Source organism: Gallinula chloropus (assembly GCF_964237585.1).
Source record: "Gallinula chloropus genome assembly, chromosome: 20".
NCBI lineage: Eukaryota > Metazoa > Chordata > Aves > Gruiformes > Rallidae > Gallinula > Gallinula chloropus.
In genome coordinates this window covers 4,575,727-4,591,058 of record NC_140105.1, presented here as the reverse complement: position 1 = coordinate 4,591,058, position 15,332 = coordinate 4,575,727, and the positions used below count along the sequence as shown (strand labels likewise).

The window sequence follows — 15,332 nt, the reverse complement described above, 5'->3', positions numbered from 1 at the left end:
AGTGAAGGGTCAGCCTCAGTCAGCAGCTCTCACCCTTCGTGTCCCGCTGGCAAAGCCCATCACTGCTGCCCTGGGCCAGGTGGCCCACCTTTATCTAGAGCCTGCTGCTGAGGAGCTGCAGTGGCTTAAATGCCACCAAATGGATCTTAATCAACCTGAGACCTGCTGCCCCTAATATTGCAGTACCTTAAATTACTGTTCCCAAAACAGAGAGAAAATAAGATGTCCTGCCCCTATTTTTGGGAAGGTTTTTTTTTGTTTTGATTTTTTTTTTTCCAGACAAAAGTAGGGTTTAATGTGAGAAGATTAATTGTTCCATCTGTTGTTTCCAATGTTGTTTACATGCTCTGGCAAATCTGCAGTTCTACAAACAAATTCAGCTCATCTTATTTGAGACCTGGAAGCAGTTTGAAGAGTTTGTCACTATGTTCACAAAAGCTATAGCTGAAGCTGTAGCTGAAGCCCCCTTCAAGTGAGTAAGCAGATGAGGTTTGGCCATATTTTTTTCACAGTTACTGGGGAGGAACAGCAAGTACACGACTGCACTTCAGTACAGCGTGGTGCAATGATTTTTAAAGGAGTGAATAACAAAGGGCAGCTGGTAATGCAGCTCCTTCAACACAGCCTTAGCTTTTGGAAGCTCAGGTCCTGCTTGGGGAGGGGTGAGGACAGACACTGGTTTCACATTGGAGTCTTGACATCAAACAAAGCTCCTGTTCCCAGTATGATTCTAGGAATGGGAAAGGAGTGCAAGTAGCATTGGGATTTTGCAGCACCAGATTTTCTTCTTTGGTGTGTAACCAAGAGACGCTACCCAGGAGGAACCATGTAGCTGTTCCCACTGATAAGGAAGGACAGCAGCATGTTACATGATGATAGCCATCTTGTGCAGCCTCACACAATGCTAGTGTTCCTAGCGCAGCAGCTGCTGCACTTTACATCTCAGCCATGAGAGGAGATGAGGTGGCATTAAAAATGCCATGTAAAAGTGTTTTATTGTGGTAGACAGCCAGAAAGTGAATTCTTGTTTACCACTTTGTATGCTCGTTGGCTTGTGTTGGGGTTGTTTTGTTTTTAGTAGGAAATCTGGGCCTTAAACCAGGAAACTGGCAATGCATGTAAAGAAAATAAGGTCAAATATTTAGCATTTCCTTTGATGCCAATGGTGTCTGTGACAGCACAGGGTGAGAAATGGCTCTGCCTCTGGCTATGTGGCAACAGATGGAGGGATGGGATTTTCTTTGCAGCCTTGTTATCTCATTTTGCTTTCCCATTCTTAGTTCTCCCTAGGCAAGAGCCTTGGAGAAGGGGCAGTGCAGAGTGGTGAAGGAGGATGATTCTGGAAAGCATCTCTTGGAAGCCTGGAAGAAGCAGCTAGAACAATTTCACTGTGTCCTAATCTGGCTGAGGCTGTTGTGACTGTGTACCCTTCTCATCTGCAGAACCTGGTGAGGATGCCCAGTACTGTGTGCAGACAGCCAACTAATGTGAGGAGCAGAAGAAATCCATGATTTGGTATGAATTTTGACACACTGGTTCTACGAGGTGTTTAGTGAGATAGTGAAGGAACTGATTCCTTGCCACCTACTGCTTTAGCTTTAGAGAGCAGGACTGAGGGAGCAGCGTTGTTCTAGGTCAGCTTGTAAGCTCCCAAATGAGATCTGGGAAGAGACCCAGCAACAAATGAGTTTACTCTGTGGCAGGGCAGAATAGCCACAGGTGCTCAGCTTTGATTATTATATTTCCCTTTGAGCAATGGGTGCACATGGGTGATACCCTTGTGCCTTGGTGCTGCTCTCAGGCAAGCTCTTCACAGTGGGAACAAGAAAACCTCCAGGCTAATACCACTGTGCACCATGGGGACAGTGTGACAGACACCTGCTGGTGGACTGGACCAGAAGCCTCCTGACAAATCGACCTGCAGATGACTTCCTACAGTCTTTATTTGAATTTCACTGGTTAACTTGTTTGCCTGGTTTAATTATGCAGTTTCTGGGAAGGATTGTTTAGATAAGAGAGCCATTAATCTTGATTTGAAGACTTAAAACACATTTAGAATCTATTGTAGTGGCAGAAGATTGGAAACCATTGGTGAGTGGCTGGAGTTTACACAAGACAGCTGGTGGACATCTTCCAGAAGAGCACGAATCTATAGGCTGGAGAGCTGGGCAGTAATAAACCAGATGAGGTTTAATAAAAGCACGTGTAGAGTCTTGTACCTGGGAAGGAATAACTACTTGTACCAGTACAGGCTGGGGGTGACCTGCTGCAGAGGAGCTCTGTGGAGAAAGGACCTGGGGGTCCTGGTGGGCGACAGGGTGGCCATGAGCCAGCAGTGTGCCCAGAGGGCCAAGAGAGCCAGTGGGATCCTGGGGGGCATCAGGAGGAGTGTGGCCAGCAGGTCACAGGAGGTGATCCTCCCCCTCTATTCTGCCCTGGTCAGGTCCCACCTGGAGTGTTGTGTCCAGTTCTGGGCTCCCTGGGATAAAAGAGACGGATCACCTGGAGAGAGTCCAGAGGAGGCTACAGAGATGATGAAGGGCCTGGAGCATCTCCCCTGTGAGGAAAGGCTGAGTGAGCTGGGACTGTTCAGCCTGGAGAGAAGAAGACTGAGAGGGGATCCTGTAAAGGTTTATAAGTATATGAAATGTGGGACACAAGGGACATGGCCAGCCCCTTCTCAGTGGGCCGTGGGAACAGGACAGGGGGCAATGGCCTCAAGTTGGAGCACAGGAAGTTCCACACCAACGTGGAAGGACTTTTCCCCAGTGAGGGTGAGGGAGCCCTGGGACAGGCTGCCCAGGTGGTGTGGAGCCTCCATCTCTGGGGATATTCCAGACCCATCTGGATGCAACCTGTCCTAGGGACCCTGCTTTGGCAGGGGGTTGGACCCGATGATCTCTGGAGGTCCCTTCCAACCCCTGTGATTCTGTGAATTGGAAACTTACAGTACCAAAACTGAAGAGTACTGAAAGCTCTTTATTTTTTAAGGGGGGCAGGGGAAGAATAAAATTGGTGTTTTAATCTCCCCAGAAAATACTTTTGAATAATTGAGTAATAATCATGGCCTTTGCTTTTTAACATGCTGCCTGGAATATAGACAGGTATATCACCTGTTGAAAGGAATACTTTCTACTGCTATTTTAAACTATGAGTAGTCACCTCTCTCCAGTGTGAAAAATCCTCACACTAAGGCTGGGTGGTGCTGGCCCCTCCAGCACCTGCCCCAGTGAGGTGGAAGAGCTTTACCTCACAGCAGAGACTGGCAGTTTTCTGCTGTGGCAGATGGGAATGAGTAAGACTAATTTTCAGATATAAATTTAGACTGTCCTGAGTCAGTCTCCAGACAGCTTAATCTATAATGGGTCTTGAAATCTGATTATATGTGCTGGAATTATGAGGTCTAAACAGTTGGCAGAAAATGCTCTCTTTTAATTAGGTTGGGGAAGGCATTTGCCTGTCCATGAAGCCATTAGCACTCACGGGCACGTCAGGAAGGTCGAGTTGCTGCGACAGCAGCACTTAGTGAGATGAGTGCTGAGTGTGAATTGAACTGCACCCAGCATGTGGCAGTTACCCCTTGGAACACGCTGCCTCCAGGGAAAAATTACCCCCCTCTGTGCAAGCGTCAGGCATTCGGCAGGAGCCTTTGCCTGGCCAGGAGCGTGTGTCTGACCCCAGCTGACAGACTTTACTGGCCAGGCAGCTGCCAACTTCATCAGCCCTCTCTGAGGTGGCAAAGCAGCAGGCTCCTGTCAGGTGCCAGCAGGAAAACCTGCAGAGGAAATGTGGCTGTGAATGGTGTTTGCTGGTTTGTCTGAGAGTTTCTGCAGAGGAAGCCAGGACCTGTTATGGAATGGGATGAGTTGGGGACCAAAAGCAAAGCTGAAGGCTGTTTCAAGGCAGCTCAGCAAAGCCATGCCTTGAGAAGCCAGAGACAGGCTTTCTCTCCTTCCTCTCATCAGCTATGCATGCTGCCTGTGACTTTTTCCTGCGTGGTACTCTGGGAACCAGAGTCTCATCATTAGGTTACAAAAAGGTGAAGGCTTATTACTTCAATGATGACCTTGGTACAAAATGCTAGAGATTATTTCCTCATGGAACTGCTCTTACAGCAATAATGGCAGGTGTTAGAAGAGAGGGAGTGATTCTGGGGACTAAGGTGTGGAGTCTGTAGCGTGGGTCTTCTCTGACACCTGCACCAACAGCATATGCAGAGCCCCTAAGGCTATGTCACGCTTCTCTTTGCCTTTCTCTGTAAGGAAATGAGAAAGAATTCCCAGGCGCCTTTCGCCAAACCTCCCAGCCTTCCCCACAGCCCCAGGCCCAGCCCTTCTCGGCCTGCCTGCCTCGGCGCTGCCACAGTGCCACCCAGTGCTGCAGCCAGCAATGGCCCGGCAGCTCCCCTGCTGCCTGTCCCTGGGTCTCAGGGACACAAACCCAGCCCCCCGACTGCCCAGAAGCCCTTCTTAAACTGTAGCAGCTTTGTTGGCACTGGCTAGTTAAAATAAGCATAAGTTAGAAACCATAACTCCATGGCCTCAGAAATAACTTTGGGCTGGTTTTAAAAGACCTCAATAAAATGGTATTAGCAACATAAACATCCAGTTCAGACAAAATTGCTGTGAAAACTTTTGTATTGAAAATTTTCAGCTCCTTTTGATAGTACATCAGCTTCTTCACTCCAACATAGGGATGCACAGCCGTCCTACACACCTGTAATTGGTCCTGCAATAGGCCTTAATGTATTATTCCCATACAGCCTTCTCTGACACCAGAGCCAATTTTAGCACGAACAGAAATGACAGCAAGGAATAATGGGTATGTATTGAAACCCTTCCACCTCCAGAGCTGTAGGTACCTAGATAATGCAAGGGCTGGGTTTTTTCCACTCCTATAGATCAGCAGCTTTCAGTATCTCACAGTCTAGGTAAGAAAAAATTCCCCTGGAACTAAGAGGCGTTAACAAGTTGAGGTGGGCAAATAATGGGGGGGGGGTTACAGGCCAACTGTGAAACATGCACAGCAAAGATGATCTGAACAATAACTCTGCTCTGAGGGGAGTGGACCAGCAAACCAATGCTGACTGATTAAAAGCAGTTTCATCAGAACACAATTCCATAGGAATTCTGGCTGCGTAGCTGGTGGAGGGAGATGCTGACGAAGCAAGCGCCCGTCCAGGACAATCACTGCTGCGAGTTCGGTTGTAACATATTCTGGAGGGTTTTGTGGTTTTGCAGAGCAGCCACCACATCTTGGTAGAGAGTGTTCACGCTGATGCAGAGAGGTTGATGTTGCAGCTCTGTCAGCTTGCAGGCGGCCAGAGTACAGAGGACGCACAGCAGCAGGAAGAGCAGGACCCTCAGCACCGACCGCGACCAGGAGTGCTTGTGCCGAGGTGGCTGAGGGGCACGAGAACTGGAGGCAGGCTCTGCAACAAGAACGTGTGCAAGGCAGAGAAGGTGAGGAACTAATCAAATATCTTTTAACAGTCAGCATTCAGAAACAAGCTGTTTGGTTAAGGTACTTCAGCCTACGTGGCAGTTGTCTTTTGTCATGGATTTTCATCACCAAACGCTGGTTAATAAGCAGATGCACGTGATCTACCCCTTCAGGATGACAAGTTTCTGATTTAGTTTCATGGGAAGCACAGGCTGTAAGGACACCTCTGTGTTGCACAAGACCTGTTTTTGCACCTATCGTTCAGGACACTTCAATGAGTGCATGGAAACTCTCTGTACAAGCAGCTGAAGAACTTCTGAAGCTTGTAGCTCAGCTGTTCACCAGGAACACAGATGAAGGAGAACAGGGTGGAGCTTATTAAAGGTCTTACCAGTTCTCCACTGCCTCCCACCACCTCCCAGTATCCAAGCTGCATAAAAACAAACCTGGCAGCATCCAAACACAAAGAAGACGAATTCTGACACAATCCCACCCCCAGAGGTCACTACTTACTTCGGGTCTGCACGCTCTCTTTTTTGGTTTTCTTCTCCATCTCCTGTTTGGCAGCTTTCTGAGCATCGTACTCCCGCCGTCTCCGCTCCTTCTCTTCCGCCTTCTCTCGCTTCCTCAGCTCTCTCTCTTGAGCCTCCTTTGCTCGCTGTTCTGCTTCCCGCTTCTTCTCCATTTCTGGGGGTTAACATCAAGTTTATTTCCTTTTATGTAAAGGGCTCTCAATGCCCTCTTCCCTTATCATCTGCTTATCTGCTCCCAGTTGGAAGGAGGAAACAAATCAAGTAATTACCCTCATTTTTTTATCTCTTTTTTTTAATATCACATACCTTGTAATTTGCTCCCTCAGAATTAGGCTTCCCTTAAAATAAATCCTGTGCTTTTCTTTCACGTTTTTATAGGTAACCTAGAGCACATCCCACCTAAAGATCTATCATTCCTGCAAGAAATCATATAGTTATCCCCAGCTCTTTCACCCTCCAGCCCTTCTACCCTACTACTCCAAGAGTCCTCAGGATTTGGATAGTTACATGTATTAGACATCAATCAGTATGTTTGGGTGTGTAAATAATCAAGAACAGTCAGCAGAGAATACGTGAGGGCTCTCTGTGCTTACCTCGCTCTGCTTGGAGCTTCTGTTGCCGTTGTCGATCCTGCTCTGACTGGATCGCTTTCATGTGCTGCAGTACCTTCAAGGGCCAAAAAAACAACCCCTGAGATCTCTGCAGGAGACTCGCTGCACTTAATCCAGAACAGAACAGGAGGAATGTAGCTGAGGACAGTCAGCTGGGACTGACCTCTAACCCTGCCTTCTCCTACAGGTATGGCTCTGAGGAGAGCTCGCACCTTCCCGTGTGAATCTTTCCAGTTAAGATCAGCTCTTTCCATTAAAAAACCAAAACGTGGCAAACTGGGGTTAGGCAATACAGGGGGTCACAGGACACTTGGATTTCTGGGAGCCTGTAGTTTGCCAGAGCTTCTCCTGAGATTTTTGTACTCTGGACTATACACACCTAGGCATGGATGATTTTGTCTGATTGTGCCTCTGCTTTCCTGGCAACCAGCATTTAGTCCTCTCTAAGCTCTGCTGATGGAAGAGAATCCTCCTCAGCCCAGTGTCTGCTCTCTACAGGCACCAAGTATGCAGAAATTATGGGTGTAAGCTAGAGCAGAGGAGGTTCCATGTGCAGATAAGGAAAAAAAAACTTTCACTGTGAGGGTGACAGAGCCCTGGGACAGCCTGGCCAAAGAGGTTGTGGAGTCTCCTTCTCTGGAGACATTCAAAACCCACCTGGACGTATTCCTGTGTGACTTAACCTAGGTGATCCTGCTCTGGGAGGGGGGGTTGGACTAGATGATCTTTTGAAGTCCCTGACCCTCTGTGATTCTGTGAAAGTCAGTGCAGTGAACCTGCACCTCCCAGCTGAAGAAACTTCAGTCTGCTGCAGCAGCTGCCCAGCTTGCTAAGCAAAAAGAGGAAGAACCACCACCAAAAAAGCCAAGAAAGGGGAAAAAAAAAAGAATAAAAGCAGGTTCCTTACCTTGACAGCAGCCTGTTTGCACTGCTTCTCGTCCAGGCAGTCTCCTGCTACTTTAGCCAGGGTAGGATTCAGGGGATTGTCCTTCAGATCCAGCCACTTCAGGTTCTGCAGAAAGGAATGACAAAGGGCAGGCTGTAAGAGCACAGGAGTCTGCAATTATTCCAGAGATCCACAGCAGAAGCAAAGAACTAAAAACACCACGAGTGGGGGAGACAATGCTTGGGCAGAGGCATTCTCAGCGGATGTCTGATAATTTCCCCTGAGCTGCGGTGCAGAGCCAGCTGAATTTTGGAATGGATCATCAGCAGGATGGATGCTTTACCAGGGAAATTAACTTGAGAAGGATCACAAGACCCTGGGCTGCATCCCAAAGCTTTACGTAAGTGCCCAGCGAACACTCTTACCTTGAGCTGTGCAAAGCTGACGGGCAGGGTGACCAAACGGTTGTTCAGAAGGTCCAGATGCTGCAGGTTGACCAGGCGGCCGAAGTCCAGGGGCAGCTGTTGAAGCCGATTTTTACTCAAATCCAGTTTCACCAGATGCATCAAACTGCAGAAGTCCGACTGAAAACCCAAACATACAGCCCAGAAAAAGCCTGTCAGCACCTTTTACACCTCAGTGGGGACTACGTGGAGACAGCCTGCGCCTTACATAAGCCACACATCCATAACTTACTACAACTCTGATGGAGGAAAATCACTCTCCTCCTTTGCCTTGGGAGATGGGAGGTGGAAAACAGGGGGGCTGGTGAGACAGACTGACAGGGTGACGCGTGGCAATACAGCAGAAGCCAACCCGAGTCCCTGCTGCTGCTGAAGGTGGCTGTATTCACACAGGGCTCCTCGGGCAGGCAGAGACTGCAATCCTCACGCAGTGCAACCCTCTCCTGCCTCAGCACCGACCCACCCCGACAGCAGAGTCACTCAGCCCCCCACCCCAGGATGAGGAAGGGGCCAATTGCAAACCTCCTGGTGAACCTTTCCCAAAGCACTAGTTATCTTTCCTGAGTATTTCCCAGCAGACTCATCCCTGCAAAGGTTCTTTAGCACCTTACCGGCAGGGAGATGAGGTTGTTACAGGACAAATCCAGCACAGTGGCTTTCGGAAGGGCAGCCTGAAAGAGACAAAGGGTTAAATCGGCACCGAGATCCACCCCACCCCAACCCCCCTGGCCCCTGCCAGCTCTGCTTCAGCCCCTGCGGCTTCTCCCGCCTCAGTCCAACCGTCCCCCCACACCTGCCCCCGCCCTCACGTCACATCTAGAGGGATTTCTGGCTCCCAAGGCGAAACCCACCCTGAAATAGCCGCCAACACCGGCAGCCGCCCGGCCACGGGGCCACCCAACCCTCCTCCGCCGTCTGAAATACCCGCAGGCCAGGCCACAGACACCTCCCCGCGCAGCCCCCTCCCCAGGGACCCAGCTGGCAGAGCCGGGCCCCGAGGCTGCGGGCCCTGCCCCGCCGGCCGGCCCCAGCCGCTCACCAGCTCCCGGACCGGCACCTCGTTGAGATCGCAGAGGCTCAGGTCCAGCTCGTTACCGTCCAGCTTGTCCTTCAGGCTCAGACCCTTCCCGCCGCCCCGCGACATGGCCGCCGGTACGGCCGGGGCCTCCCCCCGAGAGCCGAGGCCAAGGGGCTGAGGAGCGGAGCGGGACGGGGTGGGGTGTGGGGGGGGCTGGGCTCGGCTCGGCTCAGCGCTAGGCTCGGCTCGGCCCTGCCACCCACTTCCGCGTCCACGTCCGCGTCCACGTCCGCGCGGGGCCCGCCAGCCGCCTGCCGCGTGGCCAAGCGCGCCCCCTGGCGGCCCGGAGCGCCCCGCCGCTTGAGCCCCAGCCCGGCCCCGGTACCGACCCGGCCCCGCTTCAGCGCGGGCTGCGGGCCGCCTTCCCGCCGGCAGCTCAGCAGCTCTGCGCACCCCCCCCCCTCCACCCCGGCGTGAAGCCGCCCTTCGAAGGGACACAGAACCGTGCGCCCGGCGCCGGGTGGGCAAGACTGGCACCCAGGGACACGCCGCTCGCTGGGTGCCAGCCGGGCGGTGATCCCAGCCCGGAGCCCAGCACTCCCTTCCTCCCGGGATGGGGACGTGTGCTGCGGCCGTAACCCCGGCGGGGGCGAGTCCCCTTCTTGCTGGTGCCCTTAGACCAAGATGTTTCCCTTTGCTGGGTGAATCGTGCAATAAACACCCCGTGGCAGGATCCCCGGGCGCTCTTGTCCCCACCACACCCTGCTCTTGAGAGGGGAAGAAGACGCTGAGGCAGAGCCACCTGGTAACGGGATGGCACCCAGGACTAACCTTGTGTTTCCCAACCCTGACACAAATCCTGCTGTACAGGGCCTGGCAGAGATGCTTTTACCTACTGCAGCACATCTAGGCTGTGAGGTGCCGGCAGGTCTCTTCCTCGGTTGGGCACAGAGGGAGCGGGGGCCTGGTTAGGCACCCCAAAATGGCGCACAAGGATTTGCCTCACGTTTAGTAGATCTGCCTGGGGTTAACAGGCTCTCGTCCCAGAGATGATAGAGGTTACTTGGAGCGGGTTATTGTTCCTCCCAAGGCGGGATGAAATTACAGAGCCCTCACTTGAGAGAAGAGAGGTCTGGTTGTGCAAGAACCTCTCCTGCCCCTCAGCTTTTCACAGCAAGGTTTGGAGAGGCGGGATGGGCCAAGGCACAGCCTGCTCCAGGGATGGGGTGGGGAAACCTCACGTGTCCAGATCTCCCAGCACGGGACACCAAGGGAGCTGAACGCCCAATCCCCCCAGTACCTGGAGGCAGCGAGGGATGTGGGTGAGCTGCTCCTTCCCCAGTCCTGCTCCTGACGGCTTTTGGGGGATATGGTGGTTTGACCCTGGCTGGAGGCCAGATGCCCACCAGAGCTGCTCTATCACTCCCCTTTTCAGCTGGACAGGGGAGAAAATATATATTGGGAGGCTCAGGAGTGGAAGTAAGGACGGGGAGAGATCACTCTGCAATCAGTGTCAAGGGCAAAACAGACTCACCATGGAATAAAGGAAAGAAAACTCTTAATTTATGACACTGCACTGTGCACCCAGTGACACCAGAGTCAGATCATGAGAAGTACCACCAGATCTTAAAGCGCCTCCCCCCACCCCTCCCTTCTTAGCTGACTGCACTTTAGTCATTATTTTGCTCCCTCCTTCCCCCCTCTGTTGTGGCACAGGAAGGGGCAGGGACTGGGGAATGGGGTCAGTTCCTCATGAGCTGTTTTCTTTCACGGCTGGGAAGGAGGGGCAGCCATTCATTCCTCACACCCCTCCCCTGCTGCACTGTGGGGTTCCACCCACAGCAGACAGTCCTTCACGAACTTCTCCAATGTGAGTCCTTTCCCACAGGGCTTCAGCTCCTCCCCAGCTGCCCTGGCGTGGGTCACTGCTACAGGTGCAGTCATAAATCACAGTGTCTCTCAGTCCCTCAGGCCCAGACTGTTCCAGCCTGGTCCTCCACAGGGTCAAAAGACCCCTCAGCAAATGTGCTCCAGAGTGGATATCTCTCTCTCTCCATGGGCTGCAAGTGCTGGCAGGGGCTTGCTCCAACATGGGTCACAGCATCTCCTGTCTGTCTCCCTCTGCTCCAGTGTGGGGCCTCTCCACAGGCTGCAGGTGGGGTCTGGGCCTTTTCCATGGGCTGCAGAGGGACACCCGCTCCACCATGGGTTTCTCCAGGGGCATCTTTCTCTCTGGCACCTGGGGCCCTTCTTCACCCCCTTCACTGGCCTTGGTGTCTGCACAGCTCCTTAACATCTTCTCACTCCCTTCTCTGGGGGCAAAATGCAGCTGCCTGCAGGTTTTTTTCTCCTAAATGTGATTCCCAGGGGCGCTGTGACCACTGCTGATGGGCTTGGTGAGCAACGACTGTGCTTCTGGCTGCTTCTTGCACAAGCTGCCCCTGCAGCCCCCCCTTCTCCACCAGAACCCAGCCATGCAAAACTACAACAGGGCACCTGGGCAAGAAGACCCTCTTCCTCTCAAAGGCCTTTGTCTGAGCAGTGCTGCAGGGCCTGAAACCTGCATTCCTGGGCTTGGAGTTTACACAAGTCCAAGGGCCTTTTGCTCTTGGCAGAAGGCAACAGGGGTGTAGGTCAGGCACAAAACCTGCCCGCTGCTTTGTGGTTAGCTGTAAGGTTTAGCTCAGCTGTGTCTGAAGTGTTCCTGGTTCAGCCCGCCTTCGTGCTGACAACCTCAAACAAACATACCCAGATGTCAAGGTCACATTAACTTCTGCATAATCCTTGGATTAATACCTAACCCAGCTTCACCCTCATCGGAACGTGGGAAGATCAAACTGGAAGTCAGCTTTATTTTTATTTAGGAAAGGTGAAGGGTTTTGGGTCACAGATATTTGGGTTCCCTTTTTTTCCCTGCTTGTGGTTATACAACACTGAGCTCTGATGCCCCTGCAGCGCAAAGATAACTGTGCTGTGCTGAAATGGGGAAGGGGCAGGTTCTGGCCACTGATGTCATGCAGCCTTTACATCATCTGTGGAAGTGCATAAGTTCTCCTAGCTACTGATGTCAGCAGGACTGACGTACAAGCAGAGCTCCTGTGCGTGTCTAAAAGACTTCAAACCTCTGCAGACAGGCAGACAGACAGACCATAACACGGGGCACGTTTCCAGGCTCGCTAGAGGAAGGCTGTAGGGACATTAGGAAGGAGAAGAGCGCAGGAGCTGCTGAGGGAGGCGGGATGAGGCACTGTCAATCTAATGCTGATGTAATGATCCTTACCGTGTCCTGCAGATCTCAAGCTGGCCACAGTCATTCCCGGGCTGGAGATGTTCCTGGACCCTCCGCAGCGGCTGGCCTGCTTCACCCCATGTTTCCCTGTGCAGCTGCCACCAATTTTTCGTGTTTCAAAACCAAAAACATCTTCTTCCCCCAAGCAAAGAAAAGCTGTCACCAAACAAACCCCTTGTCCTGTGTGACAGGGGGAAAATCCTCCCCACTTCTAAAGCCGGGTCCCCAACGCAGCGGTCTGGCTGCATTCAGCATTTGTTTGTGCAGCTGTTACAAGCTCATTTATGGCTTTGCTGTCAGATACACCCCTTCCAAGGCCTGTATCCATTAGCCCTTGCTCGTCACCGCTGTCATGCTTGACATGGTACAGACACACACAGGCTGCCCTCCGGCTTCTACTCGAGCAGAGCTGTAAATCAGGGATGGCCCCAGCGCTGTTTGCTTAATGCCCATGTGGTATTTAAAACACATAGACTATTTCCCAGGCTCCAATTTACACCCCAGCCCTTGCACGAGGATTAATTAACTTCTGGCCAACGCTGCAGACGATGCCCAGAGAGGCTGCCAGTCATTTCATACGGGGAATGATGTGTGTGTCATCTCTTTCCCTCCAGCATGGGTTCTGCTGCAGCAGAGCAGCGCTGCTCCCATGGCTGGGTGCTCAGCCAAGCTGAGTGCTGCAGTGCTGCTGCCTGGGTGCCTGCCCATGCCTCTGCCCTCTCAGGAGGGGGTCTCAGCCTGCCCTGGAGTAGCTCTGCAGCTCCTAGCTGGCCTTTCTTCCTACCTCATCAGGGTACAGGCAGCCAGGAAGCACCTAAAGCAATTGGTGAGGTGGTGTCTGTGATAACTCATTAAGTAGATAGGGCTGGAAATCAATCAGCGATTCCCAGGGCTTGGATGCAGATGGGGAAAACCACTACCGAAGTCCATCTCAGGGTGTGGGGGTTCTCTGGGGTCCACGGGGAGGCCAGGGCTGGGGTTAGGAGCACAAAGGCTGGTGGGCGGGTCTGGAAGAAGGGATAAGGGAGGGGGGAGATAGAGGGATGGAGGAGCAGCGCAGGGGCTTGGGAAGGCAGCGGACGGGGCAGGTGCTGGGGGGGGCCTCCGCGCTGTCGGGCATGTCCTGTGGTGGTGATGGGGGGTCTCACCCCACTCTACCCACCCCACACCCCCATCCCAGGCAAGGCGGGGCCCTTCCCCGCCAGCGCCCCAGCCCGCGGAGGGCTGTGAGGGAGCCGCAGCCCGCCGAGGCGGGGCGGGAGCGGGGCCGGGACCGAGGCGGGTACCGCCCCCGCGTACCGAGCGTGTGCCGGCCCGGGCTGTTGCCGCCGCCGCAGGCATGGCCACGGTGCGGCTGGCAGCGCTGCTCCGCCGCGGGCTGCCCGTCCTGCGCCGGCCGGGCGGGCGGCGGGCAGCCCCCCCGGGCAGGTGAGGACGGGAGGCTCCGGGGGAGGGAGCGGGTGGGGACGGGGGAATTGCTGGGGCCGTGGGTTAGGGGAGATGGCGGGGGGGAGGCTCTGGGGCTGGGGGCTGTAGAGCGGCTGCGGAGCCGTGTGTTTGTCCAGGGCAGGTTCAGCTGGAGGTTTGGCTCTCGCGGTGTGTTGCTGTCCCTTGGCTCCGCTAAAACCCCTCCGAAGGGGCCGAAGGCGGCTGCATCCCCTGCTCCTGTCCGCCCCACCCTTCACCCCGGCCCGGGAGGGGACCGGGCCGAGACCCGCGCAGGGCGCGGAGGGATGCGGTGCCCGGGGCTGCACAGCTCCATCCCGACCGCACCAAGGCAGGAAGTACCCAACAGCTCCGTCCTGGGGGCTTTCCTCAGGCAGGGCCCCCATCTCCCGTGGCTGGGCGGACCCCGGGGCGTGCAGGGTGGTGGGGGCTCTTGGGTGCAGCTGGTCCCAGGCACCCAGGAGCTCCAAGGGACTCAGGGGGGTCAAGCTGTTTCCTTTTGCTTTGCTTGTGTTTAACGCTGCCTCTTGGAGGAAGTTGATGTGGTGGCATCGGACAGATGGTTGGACTCGGTGATCTTAGAGAACTTTTCCAACCTTAAAGATTCTCTAAGTTTGCAGGAAAGACCAGCAGTAGGAAAGCAACTGGCTTTGGGAAAGGCTTTGAAGTATTGGCTGATATTCAGAGCCTGATACTCACCAGGAGGTAGAACTTCTAGGGAGCTCCTCAGACCCCTGGGGAGCAGCCCTGGTTTTACCACATGTGAGGTCCGAGTGTCTCTTTTCAGCTGGGCTGAGGTTAGGGGTGAGGTGACTGACACCTTTGCAGGAGCCAAGATTGCCATGCTGGAAACCATTTTTAGGAGACAGGGTCAGAAGGGAAGCACGACAGAGTTCACTGCAGTTTGGACTCCAGCCCAGAAGTGAAACTGGGGCGCAGGGACACAAAGCACTCAGAGAAAAACACAGCGTATTTGGAAGACTGAACTCTTTCTAGTAACATTATAAAGAAGTTAATTAAATTCCATGAGTTAAATTCCATTGGTGCTGAGCAGAAAGTGTGGAGGGGAGAGAGGTGGAGTGGGAAATGTACCTGAGAAGTGTGTTGCAATAGGAGCCCGAAACAGATCCTTCCTCAAAACAACCAAACAAAAAATGAGAACCCTTGGGCAGCAGGGTTGTTTTAAAGAGGAAATAAGAGATAAGGGTAGAGCGGAGCAGGGTTGACTTTCACCGCCCTTTTATTGCACTCGTGCTGTGTAAAAGACCCAAACACTCTTGCTTTGGGGACAGAAGCTCCTGGTAAGAAGGAACTGGCTGTGGGGGGGGTCCCTGAACCTCTCTGAGTATGAGCTGTGTGGTCAGGATGGTTCCCAAGCCCTGGGAGGGCAGGGCAGGGTCTTTCATCCATGTGTGGAGGTGGATGGCACTGCAGGTCAGGTCGATGTCCCGAGCTCGCCATAGGGTGCAGGAGGTTATGCTGATGCCTCTGCCTTGTGTTTGTCTCTCATCCCTTCTGATAAAGCCTATGGAGGCTGTTGAAGAGCTAGAGGTGATAAAGTGAGCTGGTTATCTTACATCAACAACTGTAGAGGGTGAGCTGGGGCTCTCAGAGCTGAACACGCAGAGCTCCTCTGGTTGTTG

At 53.4% G+C, this 15,332-nt stretch overlaps 2 protein-coding genes across 2 annotated transcripts in view; one reads left to right on the top strand and one right to left on the bottom strand.

The window, feature by feature from the left end:
• Window positions 1-4,632: 4,632 nt before the first annotated feature.
• Window positions 4,633-9,150, bottom strand: LRRC59 (leucine rich repeat containing 59). Its single transcript, XM_084273582.1, has 7 exons — window positions 8,976-9,150; window positions 8,548-8,607; window positions 7,898-8,056; window positions 7,494-7,598; window positions 6,569-6,641; window positions 5,956-6,129; window positions 4,633-5,431 (listed from the first exon to the last, which is right to left on the bottom strand). Exons 1-7 carry the CDS (start codon window positions 9,078-9,080, stop codon window positions 5,187-5,189), a joined length of 921 nt encoding a protein of 306 aa, XP_084129708.1. The 5' UTR covers window positions 9,081-9,150; the 3' UTR covers window positions 4,633-5,186.
• A 4,432-nt stretch (window positions 9,151-13,582) lies between these two features.
• The window catches only part of ACSF2 (acyl-CoA synthetase family member 2), a gene marked incomplete at its 5' end in the record, with an annotated part of 37,231 nt that continues 35,481 nt past the window's right edge, over window positions 13,583-15,332 (top strand). Inside the window, one exon of the mRNA XM_084273580.1 lies at window positions 13,583-13,671. Within this exon, the coding sequence (XP_084129706.1) occupies window positions 13,583-13,671 (89 nt within the window). The remainder of the gene's footprint in view (window positions 13,672-15,332) is intronic.

Coding starts and splice junctions, on each gene's coding strand:
- LRRC59 (XM_084273582.1), bottom strand. CDS start 9,080: ATGTCGCGGGGCGGCGGGAAGGGTCTGAGCCTGAAGGACAAGCTGGAC. Junction 8,057..8,547: donor ACAACCTCATCTCCCTGCCG/GTAAGGTGCTAA, acceptor TTGGGTTTTCAG/TCGGACTTCTGCAGTTTGAT. Junction 6,642..7,493: donor GCAAACAGGCTGCTGTCAAG/GTAAGGAACCTG, acceptor TGGCCCTTGAAG/GTACTGCAGCACATGAAAGC.